The following is a 12,135-nucleotide window of genomic DNA, read 5'->3' on the forward strand; positions in this document are numbered from 1 at the left end:
TAGGGAAAATTCTTCTAAGGCATGCAGATTTGCTCCTGTTCCCACGTGAATCCCAGCAGCTCTCCATCAGAATGCCAAGGTTTCTTGGTTGGAACAAGAAAACCTCACATACCCTCTTTTTTTTTTTTTTTTTTTCAAAAATGTTAACCACAGTTCCACACTTGGTTGGAACAAGAAAACCTCACATACCCTCTTTTTTTTTTTTTTATTTTCCCAAATGTTGAACTCAATTGCCCAACCTGAAGCAGTCTTTCAACTTCAAAGCACAAGAGGCCATCCCTGTAACTGTTTGGGGTTTCCATTAGAGCTAAGCAGGAAATAGATGAACCCATCAGAGTATTTTTAAAGAGCTAATGTAAAACTATTGTCTCTTTTAAGAAGAAGGTAGTTTAATGGGTGCTGTTTTTCAATGACAGGCATGCCGCAAGTTTCGAGATGATGCTACCTGTAAGGATACATGTCCCCCATTGGTCCTGTATAACCCCACCACTTACCAGATGGATGTCAACCCTGATGGAAAATACAGCTTTGGAGCCACTTGTGTGAGAGAATGTCCACGTAAGTTCATTTCAGGTTGTAGCTGCAGAGGAGGTGGGAGGTTGCAGACAGGTGGGAAGGGACCTGTGTCATCCTTCTGCATTATAGCCAAGTAAAAGAGCATTTTCTTGTTCTCCTCAGCCTCTGTGGGAACTAGAAACAGGTGACAGAAATGAGAGAATAGCTAGTAAAGAAGACAGCCTCTTCAAACTCTCTGCATCTGTCGCTTTCCCTGTTTTTTAACCATTAAATTTTGACTTTCAAGGATCTTTCTCTTGATAGGAAGGAAAACATTTGTGAGAGTCAGCAAAAAAAAAAAAAAACATATGGGATCAATCCTGTGGATTGCCCAAGCAGTAACAACTTTTAACTGGCTCTTAATTGGGAGTGGTAGAAAGTGACTGGTTTAAACACTCTCGAGGCCTGTGATCATTGCTTCCTCTACAGATGCTTGCATTTTCTTTCACACTGTTTCATGTCTACATTTTTTTTAACCCATCAAGACTTCAATTTAAGAGAAATTTTTTTCCATACAGAACTGATACCCTTTCTCAGTTTGACCATTGCCCTGTCTGGCCCTTAGCCTGGAATTCAAAGTGAGGGATCAGAAATGCTGTGTATTGATCCTGATGATCAAGCCTGACCTTGCCAATGTTGTTTTATCCTTCTGTGACCATTCCCCTCTCTGTAAAATGGTGATAGTGCTGTATGTCCATCTACCTTCAAAGGATGTTTATGAGAACTCGTATTGACATGCCTGTGCAAGCCCCTAGCACAAACCTCTTGTATTTCACTGTTGTTTGTATCCTTGTTTTTTCCAGACAACTACGTGGTGACTGACCACGGCTCCTGTGTTCGCTCCTGCAACACCGATACTTATGAAGTGGAAGAAAATGGTGTTCGGAAGTGCAAAAAGTGTGATGGGCTGTGCAGCAAAGGTATAAAAAGCATGGAGCATGCTAGTAAGGCTTTGAGATGTTAGAAAACTTATTAGAAGAAGTACATGGAGTTCTGACCTTAACTAAGTGCAAATTCAATATGAATATCCAGCGGTAGTTTGGAGAGCTGATGAGTGGTTTGATCAGGAAACATGCCTGTGGAACATGTTCTCCAACTGGGACACACCACAAGTAGAGCAGATAAACTGTGCTTTGTGTGCACGTGTATCTTGCATATCAGCCCTTTCTTTCATTTGTCCTTCCCAGTATCACATCAAGGGGAATAAAATGAAAATGGGACAAAGAGAAGGGCATGTGCCAGAGCCTGTATGCAGGGATGCTCACACCAGAGCTGCACAGCTTGTCCTGTGGTGCTTTCTGAAAAGCAAAAGTAGACAAAAGGTCTATGAAACTCATCTTGCAGTGGTAGCTTTGACCATTTAAGAATGCTTTCTGGACTAAAGGCATGTCCATGTTTGTTCCCTTCCATGTGATTGGGCTTTACTCTTCTCCTCCCCAACTTTTGTATCCCTCTTTCAACAGTGTGCAACGGCATCGGAATAGGTGAACTTAAAGGGATCCTCTCCATAAACGCCACAAACATCGACTCCTTCAAAAACTGTACCAAGATCAACGGGGACGTCAGCATTCTCCCAGTTGCATTTCTAGGGTGAGTTGCTGGCTCTTCGTTCAGTGCTGGAGGAGAAGGGCTAGGGAGAAGTTCAGGTGGAGCCATTCTTTTCCCAATTTCTCATTCTGTTTGTTTCAGTGATGCCTTCACAAAGACCCTACCCTTGGACCCCAGGAAGCTGGATGTCTTCAAAACAGTCAAAGAAATATCAGGTTAGCAATGAGTTTAAAGCTGAAATGTTCTTTGACTGATGCTGCCAGAAGCATAGAGGGAGAGGAGGGAAAGTTTTTAAGTGCATGAAGAGAAATGCAAGTGAATGGTTTCTGTCTCTGAGCTACCAGGAGTCACTCTTCACAAAGGTGGTCAGCAGCACCTTGCCAGCAGTACACCCACATAACCCATACTGGTCTCTCATCCAAGGTGTGTGGTTTGGCCAGACCATCCCTTCTGCTGAACTGTAAGCCCTAGTGAAGAGTAAAAGCAGAGGAGATCCTCAGCCACCCAAGAAGCATGTGGTGATGCAGAGGCGTGCCACTCCGGCTAAAAAAAGCCCAGTGTGTTTCTATTTGTGGAAAACCTTTCAGCAGCTCCTTAGGGAAGCGTGCTCAGTGGCTTGCATCACCCTCACGGAGACACCCTCTCCAGCCTGGAGAGCTCTTCCTTGGGGTGACTGTGTCTCCGTGAGCACAAGGCAGCCAGCGGAGCACTCAACCGCAGTCTTGCAGCAAGTGGCAATTAAAGGTAATTTTGTTCAGCCCATTATGAAATGAGTGTAACATCAGAGCTGGCTCCGCAGACATGACTCCAGTTCCACTTTTCTTTCTCTCTTTTACCTGTCTGGTTCCCTTCAGGGTAGCAATGACTAAGCCTAGAGGTTCATACAGCAGCCTGCAGTTGCCCAAATTTGCCCCCCTCCTCCTCTGAGCAGGGAAATCTGCTTGCCTTAGCAAGTCCACTCCGAGTGGCTGGCTGGTCTGCTCTGTTTCTGCTTTCTCTTCAGTTTCCCTGTTCCCTGAGGGCAGCTCACAGATGGGACAGAGAGATGACTTTCTCCCACAGCACTGGAGCCCACAGCCTCTCAGCCAGGGTATCTGCTGGCAAGGGTCATCAGCACTGGTGGCTCAGCGTGGCAGGATGTGCAGCCCACTGACACACTCATCTCTTAGGCTCCTAAGCCCTCGTGGTGGGCTGAAGTAAACTGTTTATAAAACAAGGTTTAAAAATATCTGCCTGCTCCCTAAAATGTCATGTTCCACTTTGAGATTCTCAGATAAGCACAGGGAAAGCACAGGCGCCTTCTCCTGGTGCAGGAGGAGCTCGAGGATGAGGTTATGCTGCCAGTACTGACCACAGGTTTTTAGTAAATTATTTATTTATTTAATCTCCTTTTCTGCATTTCAGGATTTTTGTTGATTCAGGCCTGGCCTGAGAATGCCACTGATCTCTATGCTTTTGAAAACCTGGAGATCATACGAGGCAGAACCAAGCAACAGTAAGTAAACCATGTGCCTGAGTAACTGTAAAAGAAACTCTTTTTAGTTGGTTTAGATGGTTTGGTGAACCAGCACAAAATAATAGCTGCTCTGCCTACAGCCACTGCTGCAGTCATTTACTTGGCAGAGTGTGCAAGTCCTGTCAGTGTTAGCTTAAAAAGCCCGTGCAAACCCAGACGTGACTATTGCAGTGGTTTTACAACACACATGCCATGTGCCAGGCACTGCTCAGAAGGCTGACCTGCATCTTGCTCAAACAAAATTCAGTTAACAGCAAGACACATTTGAAAACCAAAAGAAAAATGAATGGAGTAAAGCCCTGCTTACTAATTCTTTCTTCCATTTGTTTCTTTTTTGTCCATCTCCATTTTAGTGGCCAGTATTCCCTTGCTGTTGTTAACCTGAAAATACAGTCCTTAGGGCTGCGCTCCCTCAAGGAGATAAGTGATGGAGATGTTGCTATTATGAGGAACAAGAACCTCTGCTATGCTGACACCATGGACTGGCACAGCCTGTTTGCAACTCAGAGCCAGAAAACAAAGATTATACAGAACAGGAATAAAAATGAGTGTGGTAAGTGCGTGCTGCCTTCCTGCTCCCTGCAAAAGCTTGTGCTGAAATGCAAAATTCAAGCAAGGCTTCTTTCTCTCTGTTCCCCTGGCTGGAAAATTCATCAGTGATACTGCTTTAATGAAGGTGGTGGGGGAAAAGTGGGATGTGGACTTCATGGTGTCCAGTAGATGGATAGGAATGGGAATGAATGTCCAGTAGATGGGAATGAGCTGCTTCATCACTATGGACATAGGTTGAAGGACACAGAAACTAACTCCAAACATTGACCTTTTTTGACCAGGTCAAAGCTATTCTTATACCATGGTGTTGTTGACTGCAGTGGTCCCTGGACCAAAATCTAATTATTTCTCTTTGCAAAATATGATTTTGTTGTATTTTGGAAATTGATCATAAACCCACAGAATGGTTTGGGTTAGAAGGCACCTTCAAAGATCATCTAGTCACACTGCCCTCACATGGACAGGAACACCTTCCACTAGATAAGGTTGCTCAAAGTCCCATCCAACCTGGCCTTAAACACTCCAAGTGAGGAGGCATCTACAACTTCCCTGGGCAACCTGTTCCAGTGTCTCACCACCCATTGTAACAATTTTTCCTTATACCAAACCTAAATCTTCCCTCTTTTGGTTTCAAACTGTTGCCCCTTGCCCTGTCACTACAGGCATTAGCCATTGTTAGCCCAGGTTAAGTACTAGAAGACTTCAGTAAGCTCTCCCCAGAGCCTTCTCTTCTCCAGGCTGAACAACTCCAACTCTCAGGCTGGTACTAGTGTGGCTTTATTATACAGCTGTTAAACTGTCACAGAGGAGCTCATTCTTACTTCAAAAGGCTGAAAGTCACTCTTCCTTTCAGGATTTTGGAATTAAAAGCAGCATGATTATTCCCCTTCCACGCTGCCAGGACCATTCATGTCTGCTTTGCAACAGGTTGGAGAAGCTGGCTGCTCAGGATGGAGTCGCTAGCAGTGCTGTGCTTGTCCACTCCCCTGCCTTGACATTCATGGCTTTTCTTGTGTCTCTCCCCCAGCTGCTGCCGGGCACGTTTGTGACCCGCTGTGCTCAGATGTGGGCTGCTGGGGCCCAGGACCCTTCCACTGCTTCTCCTGCAGGTTTTTTGATCGCCAGAAGGAGTGTGTGAGACAGTGCAACATCCTGCAAGGGTAAGGTGTCTGAGGGGTGCTTGAGGTTTTGACAACGATTTGACAGTTTGGGAGGTTTAAAAAATGTTGTAGCTAGAAATGAAGCAAAAAGTAGGCTGTCTGGTTGCATGGGATTTCACTGGCTTTGAAGAGATGTTGTATGAACACAGTACCTAGCTGAGGTACCTCTCCTGCCCTGTTTAGCATCACATAGGATTTTGCTCCTTCCACAGTGGCTGCTGAGAAAACATCTCCTTAAGCCCAGGAGAAGACAATCTGGAGGGCCAAGGAGGCTAAGCCTTACGCTTCATTCCCATAAGAAATAAAGGAGCTTAAAGCCCTGGAGAAAATCCAAGCTCAGCTTGTCATGTCAAACATAGAAACGGAGCCATTTGTGGTCACCAGGAGCTCAGTCGCCCCTGGAACCACCTCAGTAGGCTCCCCTGCTGCAAAGGGACTCTTGTATTTGCTCAAACGAGCCTCTCACCCTTGCAGGTTGCAGAGTTGCAGTTAAGAGACAGTGAACTTTCATTCAAAAAGCCCTGGGAGCAGCAATCTCGGGCCAAGTGATTGCTTCTGCCTCGCTCAGGCCAAAAATGTCCTGCTGAAAAGGACATTTTTGTCCAAAGACAAATGTCTTTTGGATATTCCTGTCCCAAGACCTGTGTGTCAGGTCTGTGGCTGGGTTTTTGGTCAGTTCAACAGGGGAAGTAGGTGTGAAAGGCACATCTAGCACTGAAAATCACAGGGATCTTTTAATAAATCTTTCAGAGTTTGACTTTCAAATATCATGAGTGTTAAGCAAGTCCTTGACAGGGTGCTGGTGCCCTGATGTTTGTATTCTCTAGCAATTTGCAGTTCAGCAGCTGTATTTTTTGTAGGTGAATTCCCTCCAGCAGCTATTATGACCTGAAGGGCAGACCTGGGCATTTTTGTGTCAAATGATGGGTGGATTTAGTTATTAATTAATAACACCATTACTTGAAGTGGAACAGCTTTATTACTATTGAAACCATCTGTTCCCAGCTTTCGTATTTTAATGATTCATTGTGTGCTTTAGGGAGGGCATGAATTTAATTATCAGTGCATTGCTGTTTAACTTTCCTAATTATTACTTGAAGCCTTGGAATCACTTGGACTATTTTTGCTGATCTCTTTGCATCACTACCATTTAAAAGCCTTTGGAAATCATTGCAAATATTCTGTCGTTGGCTTAAAAGGTAAAGTAAGCTAATTTGTAGTGTGCAATCTGGAGTACCATGTGTTTTGCTGTCAGCCACATTTCCCTTGCTCTTACCTCTCCTTGGTTGCACCGAGTCAGTGCTGCTGGTGTAACTGGGAGGATCTCCCCATACCTTCTTCTGTCTCAGTACCATCATCCCCATCTATTTCAGCTCGAGAAAAGTCAGTAAAAGGACAGATGATCACAATTTATTGCTTGCTAATCAGCCTGGGTTTTAATTATTTTTCTTCCTTTGTTTCCCAGGGAGCCAAGAGAGTTTGAAAAGGACTCCAAGTGCCTCCCGTGCCACCCCGAGTGCCTGGTGCAGAACTCCACCGCGTACAACGCAACCTGCACTGGACCTGTAAGAGAAGATTCAGCTTAGCAAACCTGCACCTCAAACTTTGTATCCATAAGTGTTTCCCATGTTGAGATAATCCCAAGGTCTCATTTACCCTTCTCCAAGACGGAGTGGAGATGGGGGATTAGAAGTCAAGACCTTGGAGCAGTAGAACAGAAGCAGGGGTGGGAACCTCAGGGTCTTGCTTTTCTCTCGTGTGACCCATCATACCTGTAATCCACAGTCACAGGCATTGTAGAGCCTTTCTTTTTTGTGTCTTTTTACAGGGTGAAAAAAAAAAAGGCTTACTTCTGAATGGTGATATGGTCATTTAGCAAATATTTCAGGAGCATGTAGCTGTGGAACTGCCAAATTGGTGTGAACGTCTCAAATTTCCTTATTCTGAGTGAAAAACTGGTGATTAAAATAGTGAATTAAAACAGTAGCTTTTTGCCTTTTTGAAAAGCCATGATAAAACTGTGATCAAACCCAAACGTTTACCAAAAAACATGCAGGAAGCAGTTTTTACTTAAAATGATATTCCCTCCTCTAACTAGGTAAATACCTACATTAATTTCAGGTGTAAACTATATTCAAAGGTAATCAAAAACCATACGATCGGATTTTCAAACTTGTTTAAATATTCCAAATTCATACAAAAGCTCTTTCTAGAAAACTCAGTATGGTATAGTCTTGCTAATCATCCATAGTCTTCCTCAATTTTATTCTTCTTTGATTTTGAAAGATGCAGTTTGGCAATGCTGCAGAATTATTTCCTTTTAATCAAATCAAATTAGTATCTTAATAGTAAAACTCTTAATACTTTTTTTTAATTGTAATTGAAATCAAATCTCCTGCTTCCATCACAGATCCTCCTCTGAGCTACCCAGCTCTTTAAACTGCCATCCCCAGCAGCCACTGAGTGTTCGACCCTTGCCCATCATCAGTCTGAAAAGTCACTGCTCAGTAATGTAAAGCATTTCTATCCTCTCTTCTAGCTTAGACCACCATGGCCTCAGGGATGTTATTAACATTGTAAGTTCCTTCAGCTGTTGACCACCTCCTTGTTCCATATTTGCCCAGCATCTAGTAATCAGTCTATTACAGTGGCTAGTACAGTAATTAAAATCATCTTCTATAGCATGTCTTACTCTAGCCCCATTGAAACCAGCACTGTGGACCTCATCTGTTTTTCCTCCATGGTAGAATTTGACCCAGAATTGCTGGTTCCAATGCTTTAAAGTATTTAGGGCATTACCTGGATAAAAACAGCCCTGCCAGAAATAGCCAAAGGCAATGCCATTAAACACAAACTAAGTGCTTTTCAAAGTAAAGAAAAGATGCATGGACCCCTTGGGTTGCCTCCATTAGCCCTTGCTTCTCCCTAACAGAGGAAGGAACCCGTGCTGGGACACCAGGAAAATAATGATCTGAGGCCAGTACTTCAGGGAGGTATCAGCAGATCCAGGTCTATCATTTTAAGTCCTGTGGTGGTAGATTGCACCTGACAGCAGCCAGGCCCTCTACTTTTCAGCTTACCCCTTATCAAGGTGTCATTAAATTACTCCCAATTTTAAATTAAAAATGCAAGCTTTCCAGAAAGCGGGGAAAAAAAAAAAGAAAAAGAAAAAAAGACACACACCAAACTGAACAGCAACACTGAAACTCAATAAAATATTAGTTTTAAATAACAGGTAGTACCTTCTGTACAGTTCATCCTACAACAGAAAATACTTCCAAGAATATCAGGTAGCAAGGTAATAAAACCAGATGACTCTGGAAGCTTCCAGGGGTGGAAGGCATTTAGATTTATCTTTTGAATTTCCTCCTGAACAGGCTGATACGAAGGCCTAATAAACAAGCTGTTTGTCTTTGCAGGGGCCTGACAACTGCATGAAGTGTGCCCATTTCATAGATGGCCCCCACTGTGTGAAGTCCTGCCCGGCGGGGGTCCTGGGGGAGAACGACACCCTGGTCTGGAAGTACGCCGACGCCAACGCCGTCTGCCAGCTCTGCCACCCAAACTGTACCCGGGGGTGAGTCAAACATGGACTGAACAGATACAGGGAAAAAGAAATAAGGGAACAGCCCATCTTCAGCTCTTTCTCCTCTTGATGGTCCCGCTTCAAACCACCAAGAAGGAGAAATACCAGGGAGCAAGAGAGGTCAGGAGTACACGGGGAATGTAAGCAGAGCGCGGCAGACTTTGTAAATAGGGAGAGTTCAGGAGCACTTTGTCTTTACACAGAAGGGGAAAAAAAACAAGGTAGATGTTTTAGGGAGTTTGAAACAGGTTTGTTTGTTGATTTAAGTAGGAAACTTCCTGGAATTTTACAGAACTCACCCACCCGTGATGCTTTTTTTTTTCTCCACCTGGCTTGGTGCTGGGTCCTCTGGTTTTGGGAGGAACATCAGTGACATCTGGTGGATGCTGGGCTCCCGGGACTCATTTTTCTCTGCCCCTTTCATTTTTTAGGATAGAAGTCCCAGTGGGATGCCACAGAGATTTTCCTTCTTTCCATATGCTAGCACCTGGTCTTAGTTTAAAGCTTGGCTTGCCTCCTGAGTGTGGCTTTATTAATGGGCATCACAGTAAACCAAATCTGTATGAACCATTTTTGTCCTCATTTAGGGGCATGCTTAAACTGCCACCTTAGTGAGCTGTGAATTGAACTGTATTTAGCCTACATGACAATAAGTAACAACTGTCTCTTCTCCTGGTTTCCGACTTGAAAAGGACACGAGATGCACAGCAAAAGGTTTTAGGGTTTCAGATTTGGTTTTTGGACTGTGATGCTTTCAGGGCAACAAAACATCCACATTTGGTATCTTTTCCTTCACAGGCCCCTGCCCTGTACCCTGCAGGTCTGCATGATCCAAAAACCTTCTGTAATATGACTGTTGTGAAGTGCTTGAAACACCATCCCTGGATGTATTTAAAGCCATCTTGATAGGGTGCTCAGGGATATGGTGTAGAAGTAGAGCTGGATAATGGTTGGACTCAATGATCTGAATAGTCCTTTCCAACCAAAGCGATTCTGTGTGATATTCAGAAAAGTCAATTCTTGCCAGCCTTTAACAGTGGATGATGTACCACCAGCTGTCTGGCAGGTGACTGGGGAAGGATAGAGAGACATTTTTTTAAAACTGAGGCTATCCAACAAATGGCTCAGTATATTTGGCCCTGTCTTATTAAGGCAGAATACAAAAAGCAGTATCAGTTTAATCTCTTACATGGAAGAACATGCCTGAGTTTGCCACAGTTACATTGTGGACATGCTCAATGACCCTGTTCTGAGTTGCTGCCCAAATGTGGAAGAGGAAATAGTCTGTACTGCTGAAGAGCTCAGGAGAGTTAGAAGAGGATAGTGTTGCTATTTTTGCTTTACAGATGGGACACCTGAGGCCAATGGCGTTGATGAGTAGAGAGCCAGTGTCAGAGGCATGTCTGATGCAGCGTTGTCCCCATGAAGGCAATCCATCAGTAATGCCACTTACTTCTCTTCACGCCTTTCCCTCGCTGTGCTGTGGGAATGGGATCTGGTCAGCAGTGGGTGGAAAACATCTGTCTCACAAAGTTTCTGCATCCTTAGAAACTACAGTCTCAGCAATTTGTGCATGACAAGAAACAACAACTTTATTCCTGTCCAATTTCACGGCTAGAGCCCACAAAATCTTATCAGCATGATTAACTGCGCTGACTTCAGGAGCCATACAAGTAAGGGTTTCCAGGATCTGGCTCTGTTTTCCTCGTTTGAAGAAGCTGCAAGTGAAGAGGATTTCTCTTCCCAGCTGAGCTTTTTCACGAACTTTGGTTTTTTTCTTTAAGTGTGCTTACTGGTAGTGCATCACTTCTTTTGTATCACCATGAAGAATCCTGTCTAGTCTCATCTTCTTTGCTGAGTCCGTTTTTCAGCCTTCATTAGAAAATGGAGCAGAGGAAGCTTTCTCCTACTCAGCCCAAAAGACCCATTCTATCCCATTTCTCCTGTAATCTTTTGGGAATTTTGTACATGAGCATCCTTTTGCTCTGCCTCAAGTACAGCTGAGAAAATATGCTCTACTAAAGACAGCAAAAGCCCTGGAATTACCCCATTTATGCCTTTAGCAGCTAGTGACACACACAAGCTTAATTAATCTACTCAGTGTTGGAGGATTTGGTTTTCCCTTGCCACTCTCCCAAAGTACAGGAATTAAATTCAGACACAGCCACTGAGGTGGAAGAGCAAGGAGGAGAGAAGCCACCACTGCAGTTAATAGCACTGCCCAACGTGGCCTGCCTCCCCACTCACAACCAACACTACGTGTCACTGCTCTTCATGTTAAATGCCAGAGGATTTGGGGGTGGGGGTGAGAAAGTGGCTGTGGGTCTGAGAAGGAAGGTTGCAGCGGCACAGCACAAATGTGATGCCGTGGTCACACTCTGAAGGTTAATGAGAAAGAAAGGGCAGAAGGAAGTTCTTGTAAGGCTTTAAAAAGCCCAGTGGTTTTCCATTTCTTTCATGGCTGTGAAGTAACAGGCTGCTACAGTGTGAGTCTCTTCTGAAAGGCCATAAATCATAACAACCTGGCTGTACTGCATCAAATTAGGAACTATGAGTTGAAGAGAAGGTTGTTAAAATCTTGATGGATTTGGGAAATAAATAGCTGTGCCTGCACTGGGGTAACATTTACATAGATTAAATGATGAGTTTGGGATGCAGTAGTTCTCAGGGACCGTCCACAGCACTAGTCTTCCAATAAGCAGAGAAATATTTCAGAGGCTACAACCACTGCTAGATTCCATCTGATATATCCAGAAGATCTTGAGGCGGTTCATAAGACAAGGTCACATTTCTCATTTTGGTTTCTATAAGCAGAAGAAAAACAATTCAGGAATGGAAAAAAGTGATTGTTTAGATTCTATAAAATCTGAGTTGGGTGTCATCATAAAATTCCACATTAAGAAAGATAGTTATATTTAGTCCTGAATGGATATTTGTCATAGGCTTTGTTTCTTCTTTGATTTGTGAAATGAATCAGAAAATTACATGAGATTTGAAAAATACAAGCTGCTCTGTCATTTTCTTCCCAAATACCTTCCTAATTTATCCCACTAGACTTGATATTGATGGATTTGTTTGGGAAATATTTTTTAAAAAAAAGGGGACAGATGAAAATCTACAGTTCTCCTGCTTCTGCTTTCTGGTGTAGGAAAATAACTGGTTAGTCATTCCTCAGACTGTAGATACAATCCCCTCAGCTAATATTTTTTTGCTTTTGA

The 12,135-nt window shown here is 43.6% G+C and overlaps 1 protein-coding gene across 1 annotated transcript in view; it reads left to right on the forward strand.

The window, feature by feature from the left end:
- EGFR (epidermal growth factor receptor) overlaps positions 1 to 12,135 on the forward strand; it is a 42,946-nt gene that overhangs the window by 8,556 nt on the left and 22,255 nt on the right. The window contains exons 6-14 of the mRNA XM_008941172.1: positions 417 to 558; positions 1,359 to 1,475; positions 2,019 to 2,145; positions 2,245 to 2,318; positions 3,508 to 3,598; positions 3,973 to 4,172; positions 5,199 to 5,331; positions 6,797 to 6,896; positions 8,751 to 8,908. Coding sequence (XP_008939420.1) covers positions 417 to 558; positions 1,359 to 1,475; positions 2,019 to 2,145; positions 2,245 to 2,318; positions 3,508 to 3,598; positions 3,973 to 4,172; positions 5,199 to 5,331; positions 6,797 to 6,896; positions 8,751 to 8,908 — 1,142 coding nt within the window. The remainder of the gene's footprint in view (positions 1 to 416; positions 559 to 1,358; positions 1,476 to 2,018; positions 2,146 to 2,244; positions 2,319 to 3,507; positions 3,599 to 3,972; positions 4,173 to 5,198; positions 5,332 to 6,796; positions 6,897 to 8,750; positions 8,909 to 12,135) is intronic.

The sequence above is a fragment of the Merops nubicus genome, unplaced genomic scaffold (genome assembly GCF_000691845.1).
Source record: "Merops nubicus isolate BGI_N331 unplaced genomic scaffold, ASM69184v1 scaffold25, whole genome shotgun sequence".
In the NCBI taxonomy this organism is placed as follows: Eukaryota; Metazoa; Chordata; class Aves; order Coraciiformes; family Meropidae; genus Merops; species Merops nubicus.